General features: G+C 32.1%; 1 protein-coding gene across 1 annotated transcript in view; it reads left to right on the top strand.

The window, feature by feature from the left end:
- Positions 1 to 50: 50 nt before the first annotated feature.
- Positions 51 to 20,617, top strand: part of LOC139523990 (tonsoku-like protein) — a 105,493-nt gene continuing 84,926 nt past the window's right edge. Inside the window, exons 1-9 of the mRNA XM_071318488.1 lie at positions 51 to 118; positions 5,227 to 5,322; positions 8,878 to 9,270; positions 9,973 to 10,045; positions 11,528 to 11,699; positions 13,237 to 13,351; positions 16,932 to 17,077; positions 17,646 to 17,798; positions 20,414 to 20,539. Coding sequence (XP_071174589.1) covers positions 88 to 118; positions 5,227 to 5,322; positions 8,878 to 9,270; positions 9,973 to 10,045; positions 11,528 to 11,699; positions 13,237 to 13,351; positions 16,932 to 17,077; positions 17,646 to 17,798; positions 20,414 to 20,539 — 1,305 coding nt within the window. The 5' untranslated portion in view covers positions 51 to 87. The remainder of the gene's footprint in view (positions 119 to 5,226; positions 5,323 to 8,877; positions 9,271 to 9,972; positions 10,046 to 11,527; positions 11,700 to 13,236; positions 13,352 to 16,931; positions 17,078 to 17,645; positions 17,799 to 20,413; positions 20,540 to 20,617) is intronic.

The raw sequence follows: 20,617 nt of genomic DNA, 5'->3' as shown, positions 1-20,617 counted from the left end.
AGACTAAGACTTTTCTTTTCTAGCGAAGATAAAAATAGATCCGACTTCACGCATGCCCAGCAGAACTGCGGGAAATTTGACACAAACATGGATATCTTAGACGAAAAAGAACTTGAAAGTATAACAAATTTCACAAACATCACTTCAATTTCGTTAGGACTATACCAATAAAAATGAAACAAAACCAAGGGACGTAAGAAAGGTTTCTAATCACTCCAGGCAAGGTCTAACCTCACCTGAATCAATGAAAGATTTTTGTAAACAAACAGTCACAGGCCACAGGCACTTGTTTTTATCCATAGCATAGGAAGGTCGACTATCCATATAAATAGAAGAAGGTGGCTAACGAATTTGTTTATAGGTCACGACAGTGTCCGCTTCGGACTCTTTTTGTACCCTTTAAATTAATGCAAAAAATCCCAACCTTATATGAATCGATTCAGTGAATATTTTCCTTTAACACTGAACTAATTTTATATCCCCCACAGTGTTCCTCTTCACGGTAATCTAATCATAATTCACATAATTAAAAGATTTAGCAGGGTATGAAATTAGCAGGGGCCCCTAAAATTTGGTGTGGGCTACTTAAATTTCTGCTTTTCTTGTATAGGACTATATATATATTGGCTACAAAATTTAAGCTGTGGGCTACCAAATGCCAATGTCTTAAGTTCTATCCCTGTTTAAAGGGAAAAGTTTTGAAGCAGAATTATATAAATAACGCAGTGTTCTAGCTACAATTTGAACATGGCGCAGCGTCTGCCCTTTTTTTTATTCATGCCCATGCTTTTTTTCTGTTGTGCCTTAGGCGCCCTGCCGTTATAATCACGGAAAAATCCGCATTGTTTCTGCCCTCAAAATATGGTAAATAATTTGTGAATTCCAAAAAAGTTTGACAAACAATTTGATTACGTCGCCTTATTTATCACCTGTTCAAAATATATTACTTAAATATAAAAGAGGGACGAAAGATACCAAAGGGACAGTCAAACTCATAAATCTAAAACAAACTGACAACGCCATGGCTAAAAATGAAAAAGACAACAGAAAAACAATAGTACACATGACACAACATAGAAAACTAAAGAATAAACATCACGAACCCCACCAAAAACTAGGGGTGATCTCAGGTGCTCCGGAAGGGTAAGCAGATCCTGCTCCACATGTGGCACCCGTCGTGTTGCTTATGTGATTACAAATCTGGTAAATAGTCTAATTCGGTAGGTCACATTCATGAAAGGGAAGGGGATTGTAGTTACCACGTAAGGAACATATCCGATATCATTTGTGAAACAGTTATTCCATAACTGTCAACCAACTCGTGATGGCGTCCGTAAAATTTACGAAGGGATGATTTCAACTTCACCATTTGAAACTCTTGGTTTAAAAGCTTCCTTGTGAGCAGTAACCCTCTATCAAGAAAATCATGATAGGAAATGCAAGCACGGGAATATTGTATCAATTGGGAGATGTATACCCCGTATGCAGGTGCTGCTGGAATGTTGCTACTTAGAAATGGAAAGTTCACAATTGGAAAGTTGAAATCAGCTCTTTTGTCGTAAAGTTTTGTTTTCAACTGACCCTCATTGTCAATTTCTAGATGTAAGTCAAGATATGAAGCCGACTTAACTGTATCTGTAGTATTCTTTATCTCCAATTCGATGGGATAGATGCGTTCCACATAGTCACCAAATTTTGAATTGTTTAGTGAAAGAACGTCATCTACATGTATATAGCGGAAAGTAGAGTTAAAGGATATTGCTAACTTCTTATCTTTCTTCCTAAGAAGTTCCTGCATGAAGTCATCCTCATAAGTTTCTTTTCGTATAAAGATTAAATATAAAATAAATTGAATGCAAATGCATATTAGAATATTAATTTAAATTATTTTACTTAAATACACTTCAGAAATAAATATTTTGAAAATTATATTTTGCATCTTTAATTTACTTCCATTAATTGATCTATAAAGTGCAATGAAGAATTCCTAATATTGAAACTGTAATTGGTCAGACAGCTATGTTGACAGCAATGACAATGTTTTTATTTTTCTGTAATTCAAACTGATATGAATTGTGAATACATGTATAATAAAGATAAAAAAAAACCTACAAGACAGCTTAAGGTGGATTGGGACTTTTCGACTGCGCATAATTCATGCATGAATTACAATGCACACAAAAAGTATATGTCGTAAATTCGATATTATTTTCTTTAATATTTCATTGATTATAAATGTTAAATCATTGTACAATGTTGTAGTTATGTCACTTAAAGAATATTTTCGTTATAATGTGTATCTGTAAACGGCTCAAAATGACATTTCATCTATTTTCACAATTTTCCCGTCAAAATTTGGGTTTTAAGGCAAAATATTTTTTTTTTCTTTATCGGTTACCTATGTTTTTTATTTGCTAATTCTTTGAAGCTATATTTCAGCTTTTTATATTACAGTTTTGGACCAATTGTCATAGAACGTTTTTTTGATATTCTGATAAAAATGTGTCAACACCTCTATTTTCCCTACCATTTCATTAAAAAGTGGTCCCTTTTACATACCTGTTTAAAAGTAAAATTTTGAGCTTAAATGGTCCGTGACCCCCTATTTTTTTCGACCAATTTGATTCACTTTATGTATTGAATAAAATAACAAAAAATACGGCACTTCTGATAGAAACTTCGAATAGTCCTGAGCCACCTTAATACACTTTATATAAAGATGAAAGTTTCTCAAAAAAGAGGGTTTCAGCATGATGACCATAGTTTTATAAAATGATGAAAACCATAGATAAAAAAAAAATGTGCCAAAATATTCAAATTACTAAGACTCCATTTTAACTCAAACTTGATGTTTCAATAATGCATTATAAAAATTATGTCCTAATTAATTATGAGGCTTAAATAATTGTCCTTTTTTTCAATGATATAAATTTATGCGTAAAATTACCCTTTTTCTGACTATCACCCTGCCCGTTTTTAATCCTGGTAAGAACACTGTAATGTATCAAAACAAAGCTAAGGCCAATTAAAATTAATTGATAGATTTTCATCCCGCCCGCCCCTCTGAAATCGTCCCGCCCCGATTTTTTTTATTTTATAAAATTTACGATTTACGGATTTTGTTCGTTTCCGTTACCGATAACCGTTAAAATTTCGTTTCATTTATGACTTCCTGTTTCAATTTTCGGTTTTGTACCTCGAGTAAATCTAACCAAAATGATTGTCGACATATTCTGCTGCTCTATGATGACAACATCATCTTTCGAGAGTAAAAACTGATAACGATAATGACGTGAAATATTCGTGTTACGAGAAAAACGCTGTGTCCTAGACCACAAATCGCGGTATGTCACAAATTTCTGTGATTAGAAAACTGGATTTTTTTAGGCAATATTTTTGTGTCAGGAAGTTTAAATGTGAAAGATATCCAAAGCGCAAAAATCGTGGAACCCATTGATACAGAAAACATGACTGGATTAAAGATATTGAAACACAAACACGAACTTGTTTATTGAGTTTAAAAAGTCGACTAACATACGCTTTTTATTTACAGAAGCCCTTAGATTTTACCCATGACTGTCTTTTCTTGTTGATTAACACAAAATGTCCCAATATCCCCAAAAGGGTCATTAAACAACAACTTCTTTTTTTTTTTATTAAGTTCACATGTGTTTTACATGGTAATTTTCATCTTGCATAAATGCATAAGTACTGTACCAAGTTGGCAACCCTATTATTTTAAACACTGTTTGAGTTTTCATTTTATTCTGTACTCATAATAATTGTGTTGCATACCAATGCATTTGCTTCATTTTATGGGTACTAAAAACAATCGTTTAGGAACCCAAATACATTTGGTGTAGAAAGTCCAACTGAAGAGAGCATTTCTACACGTCTTTGTTGTTTAGTTTCTAAAGCCGCAATTAGAGACATTTATTTTAGGATTTGAAAAATAATGTAAGATTCCTCATACCTGTGTATACATGATATAAGCTTATTTATAAGCTTATTATTACACTTGCATACATGAAGAATTCGTCACAAAATGGTTTCATATGAAATAAAATTTAAAAAATAAGATCCTCCCACCCACCCCATTTTTTTCAGAAATTTGGATGAAAATCTACTAATTAATTTTAGTTGGCCTAAGGGCAACAAGAAAGTTTGTGCAAAATATCTTTTCATTTATTGATTTTAAAATGATTTACAATTTGCTAGTCTCCATCAATTACAAAAAAAAATCATTTTCTATTCGGTCCTTTATGATTCTTATCATGCTTATGGTAAATCAGTGCTCTTTTCTGTAAGTCGTTGGACCCATGTACAAATGTAGGATGATATATAGACATGATAGACTAAGTACTTTTTCAATTAGAGTAGTGGTAGTATTTTATCTAGAACTGAATAACATGAATAAGGGGCCTTTGGGCATGGTAATTGTTTTTACAAAAAGGGAACTTAATGCGCAATAAATGGATTACAAATTTACTTCAGGCAACTCTCATCACGTTCTAATGAAGAAGCAAACTTAATTTGCCAGAGTTAAATTGATTTGATATAGATGTTCGCTCTCGTGGAAGTGATAAAAATTGTCATGAAATAACATGCAACCTACTTACATGTACATGTAAGTCAATGCTTCATTGTGGTTTTCACCATTTGATCATTGAAATATCCCCAAACCAGATATGTCAATCCAAATAACTCTAAAGGGCCAATGTGTCAAATTTTTTGGAAGAGAAAGATCGTCCTTGCCCAGCTTTGGCTATACTTTTTTTGTTGTCTTTGGTTTTAACTTTCATCTTTTTAAAAAGCTGTGAATTTTCAATATTTTATATTTTGCGTTATAATTGAAGAGAAATTGATTGTTTAAATGCACATCTGTTGCAGAAAAATAGGTACCATTTATTTTATTGTTATGTAACAACTCTGAGAAGTTCATACATGTAGGTGGCCAGTTGCACTGCTATATTTGGTGTATCATATAGGTAAATAATGAATATAAAAAAGGAATCATCTTATTGAAATAAGTTCTCATCACTTGCTCCTCGATTTTTTATATGTCGCCGTGTCACGAGCAAGTGATGAGAACTTATATTAATAAGATTGTAAAAAAGGATGATTGGGATCAATATACAATGTATTTTGATATACATGTGTGTGTATGTACATTGTAACATTGTATGTACCATGTACAAGTAATTATTGTTTTTATCTCATTGAAAGAATTGAAAAGGGAAAGAAAGAAGGCTGAAAAGAAAGACAATTTGAAAGAGGTGGCACAAATATGTAACTGCATTGGTGAACTTCTGGTTAAGTATGGTAAGTGTTTCGAAAATTTTCGTTTTTATTTATAGTTGTGTAGAAAAGGCAGCAACACAGCTACATAGGATTTCCAGAAATTCTAGAGGGTCAACATATCATCATGTATCATATGGTTATTAGGTTATCAGATGTCTATATCATACATATATGTCAAGCTTTCAGTCCTTGAGACCAGTAAAGAATAAATTAAACAGATAATACCAAATATCTTCCATCATCACAAAATTCCTAAAAATTGTAAAACACTAAGATCCATCACCTCCAAATTGTTAAAAAGTCAAAAACACTAAGATCAATCATCTCAAAACTCCCCAAAAAGTCAAGAACACCAAGATCCATCATCTCAAAGTTCTTAAAAATCGGAAAAATATAAGATCCTTCATCTCAAAATTCTTAAAAAGCGGAAATTATAAGATCCTTCATCTCAAAATTACTAAAATGTCAAAAAAACACCAAGATCCATCATCTCAAAATTTTTAAAAAGCGGAAAAATATAAGATCCTTCATCTCAAAATTCTTAAAAAGCGGAAATTATAAGATCTTTCATCTCAAAATTACTAAAATGTCAAAAAAACACCAAGATCCTTCATCTCAAAATTCTTAAAAAGCGGAAAAATATAAGATCCTTCATCTCAAAATTACTAAAAAGTAAAAAAAACACTCAAGATCCATCATCTCAAAAAGCATGATAAAACTAAGATACATCATCTTAAAATTCACAAAAAGTCAAAAACACTACAATCCATCAACTCAAAAATCTTAAAAAGACAAAAAAACTAAGATTCATCATCTCAAAATTCACAATAAAATAAAAAAAACACTAAGATCCATCATCTCAAAATTCTTAAAAAGTCCAAATCACGAAGATACCATATCTCAAAATTTGTAAAAAGGGGAAAAAACTAAGATTCTTCATCTTAAAATTACTATAAAGTCAAAAAATAAACCACTACGATCCACCATCTCAAAATTCTTAAAAGGCAGGAAAAAACTAAGATACATCATCTCAAATTCACAAAAGAGTCAAAAACACTACAATCCATCATCACAAAATTCTTAAAAAGTCCAAAATACTAAGATCCATCATCTCAAAACTCCCTTTTAAGTCAAAGAAAAACTTGGATCCATCATCTCAAAATTCCTAAAAAATATCCTAAAAGTCTAAAGCATAAAGACCCATCATCTCAAATTGCCTAAAGTCTAAAATACTAGGGTCCATCACCTCAAAATTCCTTTCTAAGTCAAAGAAAAACTTGGATCCATCATCTCAAAATTCCTAAAAAATTTCCTAAAAGCCTGAAGCATAAAGACCCATCATCTCAAATTTCCTAAAGTCTAAAACACTAGGGTCCATCACCTCAAAATTCCTATAAAGTTGAAAACACTAAGATACATCATCTCAAAATTCCTAAAAAGTGGGAAACACTTTTACTCACCATCTCAAAATTCTTAAAAATTTGAAAACACTAAGATACATCATCTTAAAGTTCCTTAAAAGTTTAAAACACTAAAATCCATCAACTCAAAATTCACAAAACGTCTAAAACAATCAATTTCAACACAGTTCCTGATTTTGACAATGTTTAGAACAGACATTTGCAAGGACAGTGTTAATTATAGTGTGTGATAACATTGTGTGAGGGAATTCGACGTTTGCTGTACCACTGTTCACTCCAGTGCAATTTATGACAATACCACTGCATCAATCAGAATTATTTTTTTTGCAGTGTTTTGAAAAATGATTTTGCTTTGTAGTCGAGTATTATTTGAGAAACAATCAATGTTTTAAAAAGGCGATTTTTTTGTATAAAGTCAATGATTATGTTGACTTTTGAAGGCCAAACTTTCTACAGCCTTAAATACGCTTATGAAAGATCCAAAAACTATACCAATACATAATGACATGTTTATGAAATTATAACAAATCTATTGGTTAACCAATTTTTATTCGTTATTGCAAAATATGAACTTAAAATTTCTTACATTTTCTCCCTACCCAGTTTACCCCTATACATTTTTATGATGTGGACTGGTCATTGTTATTGAATCGTAGGCAATTTGATTGGATTAAGTTGTTATTAGTTTACTTTCAAACTTGTTTAGGCTTTTCATACACGACTATTGATTAAATAAAACGAGCACGAATGTGTACGGTAACTAAAATGACCTTCAGACTGGACACTGGACGAGTCAATATTATGTTTTATCAATGAAAGTTAAGGTATGAAAGGTAAGAATTGCCACTTCTTCTATTTTCACAAAATTTTCGGAATATACAGTTGGAAGGTTATTTTATAAAAACCTATTGTGAAGATTAAAGAGAAAGTTTACAAATAATACGTTTTGTTCCATTAAACAAGTCATTTTCGTAAGAGAAATGACGAAATATATTTTACGCACGACTACGGCATGTAAAAATATTATTTATCATAATAAAAAAAAGCATTTTTCAGTCTCATTGGAATATGTTGATTACAATTAATCCCAAACTTAAGAAGGGAGTAAATAAAGTCAAAATATATCCGATCTGCCTATTTCTGCACATCAAAAGTCAATACGATCGTTTTAAAGTCAATTTCGTCTTCCTCACACAATCTTGTTAGGCACTATAGTTGATGTGTTTGTTTGCTATTTATAATTTGTCCTTGCTGTGCTTTAGTGTTTATGTTGCTTTTAGCTTAGTGCTCATGCATGTACATGTATATAATATATAGTATTTAAATCAGTTCAGCTTATAGCTAAATGTGCATGAAATGTATGTTCTATGTCTTTTATGTTTTAATATTAGTATTGACTATTGTGTATGATTAATATGTAAATGTATGTACATTTATTTGTCGGTTATAAAAGCCCAAAAGAGCTTATGTTTATTTGTTATGTGACATGCCCACTATAAATAAAGCTTTGAATTGATTTGAATCAGTGGAAAATGTATATGAAAAGGTAGACAGATTAAGTTCACACAAAAACAGCAGTACTTAGTAAATAAAAATATCAAATAATGCAAGATTAAAGTTCCTTAAGTCAGGTTCAAGCACCAGTACACAAATATAAACAAGATAAAGGAACTTTATAATTTATGTAGAAATAAGAAAATGCGGTATGATTGCCAATGAGACAACTTTCAACAAGAGACCAAATGACACATATTTAACAACTATAAGTTATTGTACGAACTTTAACAATGAGCAAATCGCATACCTCATTATGGCTATTTAGAATATATTATATGCTGTGAACTAACTGATGATCACTTGGAAAGTATTTAATAGAAAAACAAAGGATATGGGGAAACCATCCATCATGTCCATGAAACAAAATTAGTACATGCAAAGCAAAATACACACAGAAAGCAAAGAAACAGGGCTTGTATTGCTGTTCTTAATCTCAAAGTGAGGCCTTTAACACAGACCCAAAAAAACAGTCCTCACCTCACAACATGGTTAAAACTGCCCCAAGCACCCAGTTTTGGATAATGAAACAAGTTGTTTATATTATTATCTCTTTGTTATTTACTGGTTATTGAGAAAGAAAAAAATATGCACATTGCAGGAAGGTGTCATGAAGCCAAAGAAGAACATGAGAAGGAACTTGCCATCAGTGAAGCCTTGGAAGATACCATTGGTTCAGCAGTGGCATGCAGGAAAATTGGAGAGTGTTATTGTGGAATGGATCAGTATGACAAAGCACTACAATTTCAGCAACGCCACTTGGAGCTGAGTAGGTCATGTGGAAATTTATTGGAAGAGCAAAGAGCGCTGGCTACTATAGGGAGGACATATTTATTTCAATGTGACAGCGCCAGAGGGAAACAGAACATAGTGAAGGCGTCCAAACAAGCCGAGGAGGCGTTCTGTAAAAGCTTGACTGCATGTGAAAACTTGAAGCAAGAGGTTAAAAATGTAGAATATATGGAGATGAAAGCCAGGCTTTTCCTTAATTTAGGTTGGTATTTTTCCGAAGTATGAACCCAATTAAAAAAGGCTGTTGCATTTCTGTTCACTCTTCTGGCTCTTTTATTTTATGATTGATTGTAATCCTGATAAAAAATTTCTGATTGCTGCTCTTCAAAAAGATTACACATTATTACAGCGTGTACAGATCTGTCATAAGATTGCTAACATTTGTCAACATTAGTCATAGAATGTTTTGAGATTATAATAATTTGCTTTGTTTATTTTCTGTGAGTTTTTGCATGATACTAGTACTACAGAAGGAAAGTTATTAATTATCAATAACTGTGGATTCATTATTATTCTTGGGATATCAACTTTCTCCGAATTTGATTGTAATGGCAATCCCCAAATAAAATGTTAAACTATGAACAAATTTTTATAGGCTTAAATATATTTTTCATCAATCCACTTAAATTGGAACCATGAAAAATGAATAAATCCACAGTATCTCCAATGGATATTGTTTAGTGTTGAGGAATGACAATTCAATAAAAAAAATGAATATCCGAAAGTTGGCCAGGTTCAAATGGTAGTGAGATAAACCTGCAAAGATAAGTTGGTTATTAATGTAAAAGAATGAGAACATTAAATAATTTTTAATGTTTTTTATAGGACACCTCTTTTAAATAACAAAATCCTTTATTTTTGTGGCATTTTCATTATCATCTGCCCCTTTGAATTTCTGTTGCAGGGTTGGTATTTGATGGTAGAGGCGACACACGACAGTGTGCAGAATATATGAAGAAAGCTATTACAATTTCAGAGTAAGGGACAAGAAATATATCAATTATATATATTTGTTTCATATGTTTTTGCTGTTGATGGTAATGTATGAATTATGGAAAATTGACAATACACAAATTAAAACAACAAAATAATGTTCTTGGAAATGCATATCAATTAACCATTTCAAAATCATAAATAAAATGATTGTGGGTGATTTTATTGGTTCTGTACCAGAATGAAAATAGTGTTCAAACTACAGTCAAATATCCAATGATGTGGTTTAACCAATGAAAACTATTTTTAACCGGATTTTTGTGACAAAAATGTCGGTTATTGATTTGGGGATGTACGGCGGGCGGGCGGCAATCAAATGTTGTCCGTGCATTAACTCATGAACCGTTCAATCAACGCTTTTAAAATTTTAATATGTTATTACTGACAACTAAACGAAGGTCAAGTTCAATAATGGCGATTTTGACTTTTACCGTTCAGGAGTTATGGTTCTTGAAAGATTGAAAAATGGAGTTTCCAGTCGTGTCCGTGCATTTACGCATGAACTGTTCTACCAAAGCTTCCCAAATTTTAATATGTTGTTACTAATGACAGAATGGAGGTCAAGTTCAATAATGGCGAATTTGACTTTTACCGTTCAGGAGTTATGGTTCTTGAAAGATTGAAAAATGGAGTTCCAGTCGTGTCCGTGCATTTATGCATGAACTGTTCTACCAAAGCTTCCGAAATTTTAATATGCTGTTACTGATGGCAAAATGGAGGTCAAGTTCAATAATGACGATTTTGACTTTTACCGTTCAGGAGTTATGGTTCTTGAAAGATTGAAAAATGGTGTTTCCCGTCGTGTCCGTGCATTTTCTCATGAACCATTCAACCAAAGCTTTTGAAATTTTAATATGTTGTTACTGATGACAAAATAGAGACCAATAGAGGTCAAGTTCAATAATGACGATTTTGACTTTTACCGTTCAGGAGTTATGGTTCTTGAAAGATAGTAAAATGGCATTTCCATTCATGTTGTTGCATTTACTCATGAACCATTCAATCTAAGCTTTTCAAATTTTAATATGTTGATACTGATGACAAAATGGAGGTCAAATTTGATATTGACGATTTTCACTTTCACCATTCATCAGTAATGGTTCTTGTGATATTGCCAGGACACAAATAAATGTTAATAAATCCGGTTTGCTGTCATTGTGACAGCCTCTTGTTATGGTGTACATCTATGAAGTAATAACCATGATTACCCAGATTGTTTAAGATAATGAAATGTGGCAATTTTGGCTCTTTGTTGAGAAGATGTAGAACATCTGTACTTTTTTAGACCACCGCATAATTAAGAAAAGAAATCTCTAGTCCCAAAGTTTAAAAGTATGCTAATGGTGACAACAAAAATTATAAATAGAAAATAATTGAAGACAACCTCTGAAGATGTTCTTGACATAAACAGGTCATGCATGTGATTTGGCTAAACTAGTTCAAAATTTATTTTTTTTAAATTGCAGACAACACCATCTTTACAGTGACCTTTACCGATGCCAGTATTCTTTAGCTACCATGTATCAACGTAACAACAACTTCAGTCAAGCTCTACGTTTCTTAGAATCTGCTCTTAAGAGTGCTTTGAAATTGAAGGATAAATATCTTGAAAGTGATGTGTATGTCCAAAAAGCTCTTGTAAGTATATACAAACAGGTTCATAGACAGTTAAAAAAATAACTTTTTTATATGCCTACTTTAAAAACAGTTTAAAAAAGTGGAGGTATACTGTTTTATCTCTGTCTGTACATACGTCCGCCCCATGAATATTTCTCCTTACATCTTTCTCATGAACTACATCATAAGGACATCTGAAATTTTATTTCAGGGTTTATATAAGTTAGCTATGTGATGTGATGCTTTTTCAGTTTCATCACTCAAGATCTGCCTGTTTTCCCAAATATCTGGGTGGGGGTATCATTAGTGAGCAGTAGCGCACAGTTTCACTTGATTAAACTTCACCAGCAAATGGTTGCTAGTTGATACTAAAGATTGAAATTTTAGGCATGTTAAAATAATTACCCCAGCATGGGCATGTGTTGAATCTCACCATAGTCCAGCGTAACACATTTTTTTTAGGGTAGTTAAAAAGGTTGGCTTAAATTATCATGAAGTGGGTAGATCAGGCAACTTTTAGGCTAACAATAACAAAGGTGTCTATCATGTATATATCTCTGTTCAAGCTCTCAAGTCAATACATCACAACAAGGTAACTTTCAGGTGCCGATCCAGAGGGGTGGTTCCGGGGTTTGGAACCAGCTGGTTGGAACCCCCCCTTTTTTTGGACGATCAATGCATTTGAATGGGGACATGTAATTGGAACCCCCCCTCCCCCCCTTTTGTCCTGGGTTAGGAACCCCCCCTTTTTAAAATGGCTGGATCCGCCCCTGACTTTACAATGTATAGCAGCAGCGAGAATTTTACATTAATGCGTTACTTCCAACAAAATAATGTGTCAATGTTTCTTTAATTTTGTATTTGTTTTTCTCTTTTCTTAAATTGTTTTGTCTTTAAGTTTCTAGTCTTTATATTTTAACACCACATTATTCTCTAATGTGTATGTTTTGCCTATTTTTCTCTGATTTAAATTTTGTATGTCTTTTATTGTGCATATTTTCAATATTATTCTCTATTCTGTAAAATGCATACAGACCCTCATCTAACTTTTATTTTTATGCCCCACCTACGATAGTAGAGGGGCATTATGTTTTCTAGTCTGTGGCTCCGTTCGTTCGTCCGTCCGTTCGTTTGTTCGTCCCGCTTCAGGTTAAAGTTTTTGGTCAAGGTAGTTTTTGATGAAGTTGAAGTCCAATCAACTTCAAACATAGTATACATGTTCCCTATGATATGATCTTTCTAATTTTAATGCCAAATTAGAGGGTTTACCCCAATTTCACGGTCCACTGAACATAGAAAATGATAGTGCGAGTGGGGCATTCGTGTACTGGGGACACATTCTTGTTTATTTGTTAGACTGGGTTTTCTCTTTTCTTTAATTATTTTGTCGTTTAATCTCTAGTCTTTATATTTTAACACCACATTATTCTCTAATGTGTATTTTTTGCCTATTTTTCTCTGATTTAAATTTTGTATGTCTTTTATTGTGCATATTTTCAATATTATTCTCTATTCTGTAAACCCCATTCAGACCCTCATCAAAGTTTTATTTTTTCAGGTCTGCATTCAAGTAGGAGACATACCTACAAGTAAACATTCATTGAAGAAAGCACACAAACTGGGATCACCAACTCCAGAGGAAACTGAAAGAATTGTCAAATATTTCAAAGCTGGTAACATTAATTTACAAAAAAATCAATGCCATATAACAAAAGTCATCTTACATGATCGTCAAATTTCTCAAAGCTGGTTACAAATATAACATATATTTATCTAGAAAAAATCAATATCATATAACAAAAGTCATCTTGCATGATTGTCAAAAATTTCAAAGCTGGTTACATACATTTATCTAGAAAAATCAAAAATCATATCACAAAAGTCATCTTGAATGCTCTTCATATTGTTTAATAGATATAAGAAGATGTGGTATGAGTGCCAATGAGACAACTCTCCATCCAAGTTACAAATTGTAAAAAAGTAAATTTTTATAGGTCAAAGTACAGTCTTAAGCATGTAGCATTGGATCACACAGAACAGCAAGCTATTAAGGGCCCCCAAAAAATGACTAATGTAAAACGATTCAAATAGGTAAACAAACACTCTAATCTATATAAAAAAATGAGAAAAGAGGAACACTTATGAACGACATCACAACAACCACTGAACATCAGGTTGCTGACTTAGGACAGGTGCAAACAAATGCAACAGCTTACATATATTTATCTAGAAAAATCAAAAATCAGATTACAAAAGTCATCTTGAATGATCTTCAAATAGTTTAAAGCTGGTTTCAAACATTTATTTAGAAAAATCAATGTCATATTGCAAAAGTTACCAGCCAAAATTAGGGTTTGTTCCTACAGGAGAGTCAGAGACCTGGAATAATTAAAACATTAAGCACCATGAGTTAAGTCCCTTTTACTGATATGGTGCAAGGACTTATTAGGTTGTCTTTTGTCAAAATATTGGCTCATTTGCTCTTCATCTGTCTTGAAATGAGAAATTTTAATTCTGAATTCACTTAAACAAGCATAATAACAGTGTAAAAATTTGTCTGTTTTATATTTTTATGCCCCACCTACGATAGAAGAGGGGCATTATGTTTTCTGGTCTGTTCGTCCGTCCGTTCGTCCGTCCGTCTGTCCCGCTTCAGGTTAAAGTTTTTGGTCAAGGTAGTTTTTGATGAAGTTGACGTCCAATCAACTTGAAACTTAGTATACATGTGCCCTATGATATGATCTTTCTAATTTAAATGCCAAATTAGAGTTTTGACCACAATTTTACGGTTCACTGAACATAGAAAATGATATTGCAAATTTCAGGTTAAAGTTTTTGGTCAAGGTAATTTTTGATAAAGTGGAATTCCAATCAACTTAAAACTTAGTATACATGTTCCCTTTGATAAGATCATTCTAATTTTAATGCCAAATTAGAGAATTTATTCCAATTTCACGGTCCACTAAACATAGAAAATGATAGTGCGAGAGGGGCATCCGTGTACTGTGGACACATTCTTGTTATATATAGTCTTTATACTTGTTATATAAGACTATGGAAGTTTAATGTTTGCACTGTGCATGCTGTGTAACTGAAAGAATATTTTTAAGAAATGTAAGACATTTGTAAGCCAAATTTAGCTTTATTGACCATGTGCTGTAAGGTAAAATAGTGTTGTGAACCATATACCAACCATTTTTATCAGATGTAGAACAATGAGGGAGATTTATTACGCTGATGTTGCTATTTAAAAATTTGGCGACAATGTTTTTTTTCTTTGTCTGTAGTTTTCTTTTATAAAGACAGTAATTAATCAGCAGTTATTGACATTCATCTTTGATTTAGACATCAGACAATATCCTTGAATGTGCAGGAAGGAGTCTGCAATATTCAATAAACAAACTTCTCCGACTACAAATCAAATGTTTTTTGTAAACAGCAGAAGGTTCATCATGTGTAATTGAAAAAGTAACATTTTTATAAAATTATTATGTCACTGGTATTTTTATCATTCATCATAAGCATGAATAGATTCATGTTTTCAAGACTTCAAAAATAGTGACTGATGAAAAAGAATTTTATAACATAAAGTATTAACTGTCAGAATTGTATTGATCAGTTTTTGAAAAGTTTGTGTGAAATAAGATTTATGGAGAAAGGCTGGTCTCATTTTTATACATGAACATTATTAACAAGAAAATGGTTAGCTACACAGAAGAAATGAAACAATTCTCTTACATTCTCATCCCTTATTTCAGTCACATACATGGTCATTTTATTTGTTCAGTATATCTGTACACTTTCTTGATTTATAATTAAATGCATACCAGATATATACATATTGTTTGCCAAAATTTTCAAACTTAATCTAGAAATTATTGAGTGAAATAATACAATAATGAAATCTATGCTATTTTAAAAGAGTTGTATAATTAGTTTAGTTGTGCCATCAATCTTACAGAAAGTTAATGTTACTAGTTTACCAGGTGGACCATAAAACCTTGGTTTACTTCCTATTTAAAGAGTAACAATAAATTCCATATACAATGATTTGAGATGTAATAAAAGTAAGACTGAAAAAACTATTATATAAAAATAAAAAGATATGAAATGATTGCTAATAACAGTCAGGGGACTTATATTTTGAGTAGCAAATTTGAAGTTTTGTCTCAAATTGTCATTTTGTAGTTTTACCAAAATTTTAAACACATAGGTTTAAATAATATCTTTTCATTAGTAAAATTGAAAAAATGAATTTTTTGCTTCTTTGCTTCTTTTAAGTAGCAACGTTTATGCCTTTGGTGCTATCATTTAGCTGCAATTTCTATTTTAGTTGAAAAAATGCTATAATAATGGCTTTAAATAATGAACTTATACTTTCTTAACAGATTTTTCCCAGCAGTGGGAGTATTTTTCCTGTAAAGTTCAAGGTTTCATCTTTCAGATTATGTAATAAAATTCTACTGTTTGCGATAAAAATTCCACTTTTCGGGGGTGTTGAAATAAGTGGGGGTAAGTAATTTAAATCATAACTCTTAAAGAAGTGATTTTTGGGAAGAAAATTGAGGTATGATACTTAAACAAGTGATTTTAATGTCATTATCCTAGATTCAGTACAAGCTCATCACCTGAAATGACCTGGTCATGCTAGACAACACAGATGTTGGTTCTGATAAGTTTAGAAACATAATTAATCCCTGGATCATTAGTATTCTATATTTAAAGCTACAGTAAAATTAAATCACTTCTTCTAGTGATTATTTTGTACTACATGTACTTTTAAAAATAGGTGATTATTAAAGAAAGACAACTTTTACTTCCAACCTTTATGGAAATAATGTTACTTGAATCAGTGATTTAGAAAATCACTCATTTAAGTAAGTCCCCTGACTGAATAAGGCAACTTTCCACCAGAGCTCAAATGAGAGATAAGTTAACAACCTCTCAGCTTTCAACAATAAGCAAGTTCCATACCGCATAGCAAGCTATAAAAGGCCCAGATATGACAAATTTAGAATATTTTAAATGAGAAAAATAATGTTAATTTATGTTCAGAAAAAGAACTGAAAAAAAAACGAATAGTATATACAGCAACAAAAAGACAACCACTGATGTTAAACTATTTGTATTTATTATTACAAGCACTTACTGAAAAAATAATCAATATAACAAACAATTAATTTGTTTCAGTCATTTATTTCATATTTTAAGATTTAAAGACAACCTATATCAATTGTAATGATTCCATTTCAGTGGGCAAGATAGAAGAAGCAACAACAAGTTTAGAAGGATTACCACCAGACGGTAATGCATCAAAGATAAAAATTTATGAACAGTTGGGTGATGGAGCTGCAGAGATTGGAAATTTTAAACAAGCGTTGGAATTCTATCACAAAATGGTAAAATCAGAAACTATTTGTGTCGAGCTTTTTCCTAATGCTTTAAGTTTAAAGGATCAGAATCAACAGAGAGGCTAGGCTTCAGCTTGCATACATTATACTTGACATCCAATAACATTAAGAATGATGTATATAAGCTGAATCCCTGCCTATCTATTGATTGGAGATGTCAATCTTAATTACAATAATTGAGCAAACATTTATACAAACAAACCAAGCAAGCAACCCATCCAAATCTTTAAGTACAAGCATTAGGAAAAAAGCAGTTGCATTAGATCTTTTATCATTGTTGCAATATGTACAATAATAAATGCATTAAATTCTGAAATTCTGAATTAACAGTATGTTTGATCATAATATGCTTTGAAATATATACAAAATTAGCTGTAGTGTTGTATCATTACAGTTGGACTATAGTGTAGCCAGTAGTTTTCACATTAAAGTTTAACACTATTACCTTTGACAGTTATAATGTATTATTTGGAATGTTTTTGTAGACAAGTTTTTGGTTGAGTAAGATTGAATACTTTATATAGAGTGATTTAACTTTCGTGTTTTATAATTTCAGCTGGACTGTAGTATAGATGAACAGTCACCAGGAAAGGATTTGATACCTATCTACATATCTCTGGCCCAGACGTATGCGGATAATAAACAGTATGGCAAGGCTGTTGAATATTACAATAAAGAAAAAGAATGTCGGGGTGAAGATTATGGTCAGGTGGGTACTCTGTTCTTTTTAGGTTTGTGCATTACTACTTTCAAGAGAAGCCCTGGCATTAAGTTTTACCCTTTTTAACCGGATTTTTGTGACAAAAATGTCGGTTATTGAATTGGGGATGTACGGCGGGTGGGCGGTTGGGCGGCTGGCAATCAAATGTTGTCCATGCATTAACTCATGAACCGTTTAACCAAAGCTTTTAAAATTTTAATATGTTGTTACTGACAACTAAATGAAGGTCAAGTTCAATAATGGCGATTTTGACTTTTACCGTTCAGGAGTTATGGTTTTTGAAAGATTGAAAAATGGAGTTTCCAGTCGTGTCCGTGCATTTACGCATGAACTGTTCTACCAAAGCTTCCCAAATTTTAATATGTTGTTACTGATGACAAAATGGAGGTCAAGTTCAATAATGACGATTTTGACTTTTACCGTTCAGGAGTTATGGTTCTTGAAAGATTGAAAAATGGAGTTTCCAGTTGTGTCCGTCCATTTACGCATGAACTGTTCTACCAAAGCTTCCCTAATCTTAATATGTTGTTACTGGTGACAAAATAGAGGTCAAGTTCAATTATGACAATTTTGACTTTTAGGCCTAAATTAAAATATTGTTTGTTTGCCCTTTTCCGACCCTACGTTTTGAAACAGGGTAGGTAGGTAGGTAAAATATTTTATTTTTTTTCCAAAAAAAAAAAAAAATTGGCTCGGTATATTTTTTGTCATGGGTAGGCAGGTAGGTATAATATTTTATTTTATAGATACAAAATCTGCATAATGTCATTTTTGTCTGTTTTGCTTTTGCAAATAAGTTTTCTGGGACAATTAGTTTTGAAAAATAATATCAGGTAGAATGTGAAGCTATAATTCATATGCACTACTAATAGTACTATTTTGTTTTCAAATATCAAAATATAGAGCTGTGCCCCATATCTTCAACGTTTATATGCCTGGAACTTTGAAGAGTTTGCACTTAATAATATTCTGTACTAGTCTACGTACCTTGTACTCTTACCTAAAGGTTTTCTGTAAGAGATAACTTTGTACTGGTAAGATGTGTCCGGGCAGACATACATTTGTAGAAAAAGTCCCTAGAGTGTTTCAAATTTCGTGTGTGCCTTTGTTTCCAATAAAATTGTTCCGAGACTTAAAACTCAATTGTCACGTATTTTACATCCGATTTATAAATGATCTGTATGGAAAACTTGGCGATTTTACTGCCAAATATTTTCCACTTTACAGGGTTTTGTCAACTTTAGGTCATGTCAGATTTAATAATATAGCGGCATCGTTAACATAATCATCCTGATCTGCGGATCACAAAAGGCCATCCTTACATAGAATACAACGTCCGTTTACAAAATAGTTTGTACACACGTTGATAATTTTGTGTCAAACGAACTTTTTTGTAAATGAACCCTGCTCTTCAAGTATAAAGGTACCGAGTAACGTACGTCATATCATGATTTCAGGAAGCGTTCAACATCGATTTCAAAAAAATGCTTTGAAACTTCAAATGCAAGTGTTCATGTCAAACGCTCATGTGATACCAAATGGACTCGACCTTATACGTTAAAGATAAAACCCGAGGATTCCGGTAAAAAAGTTTTGAGCGGGAAATACAAATATAAGATTTTTGGTAGGAACGAAAAAATAAAATAAAATAAAATCTTGCTGGTAAATACAAATAAAAGATTTTCAGGCGGAACGAATTTATAGGGTCGGTCGGTAAAGGGCAAACAAACAATATTTTAATTTAAGCCTTACCGATCAGGAGTTATGGTTCTTGAAAGATTGAAAAATGGTGTTTCCAGTCGTGTCCGTGCATTTTCTCATGAACTATTCAACCAAAGCTTTTGAAATTTTTATATGTTGTTACTGATGACAAAATAGAGGTCAAGTTCAATAATAACGATTTTGACTTTTACCGTTCAGGAGTTATGGTTCTTGAAAGATTGAAAAATGGTGTTTCCAGTCGTGTCCGTGCATTTTCTCATGAACTATTCAACCAAAGCTTTTGAAATTTTTATATGTTGTTACTGATGACAAAATAGAGGTCAAGTTCAATAATAACGATTTTGACTTTTACCGTTCTGGAGTTATGGTTCTTGAAAGATTGTAAAATGGCGTTTCCATTCACGTTGTTGCATTTACTATGAATGAACCATTCAATCTAAGCTTTTCAAATTTTAATATGTTGATACTGATGACAAAATGGAGGTCAAATTTGATATTGACGATTTTCACTTTGACCATTCATCAGTAACGGTTCTTGTGATATTGCCAGGACACAAATAAATGTTAATAAATCCGGTTTGCTGTCGTTATGACAGCCTCTTGTTTGTTTGTACATTCATATATCCATACATATTTCTCAAAAGTTTCTGTCTCTAAATTTAGTTTTCCTCAATCAAATGTTATTAAATTGATACACAATGCTTATTACCACCAAACACAGATCAAGTTTGAATTTTGTCACTTTCACCTTTCTTTGGTTATGTCTCTTTTTAAATGCAAAAATTGCTAAATTTGTCATTTCATGCTTAGGTTGCATCAATTTTTTTTTTATAAACACTGATCAATTTCTACTTTTGTTTCACAATTTTTTTTTCTCACAGATATGCCGAACATGGTTAAATATAGCAGAATGCCAGGAACTAGATGGCAAAAGTTACGATGATGTTAGCATGTGTTATATGAAGGCATTTGAATGTGCTAGAAAAGCAAATCACTACAAATTACAGGTAATATTTAATTGTAATGAAAAGACTACAATTCCCTCTGTCTAAATCAGTTGTAATATTATATGCATTTTTAAAGGG

This window comes from Mytilus edulis, chromosome 5 (assembly GCF_963676685.1).
Source record: "Mytilus edulis chromosome 5, xbMytEdul2.2, whole genome shotgun sequence".
NCBI classification, from domain to species: Eukaryota; Metazoa; Mollusca; class Bivalvia; order Mytilida; family Mytilidae; genus Mytilus; species Mytilus edulis.
The sequence above is the reverse complement of the archived record's forward strand: the minus strand, read 5'-3'. Positions and strand labels throughout refer to the sequence as shown.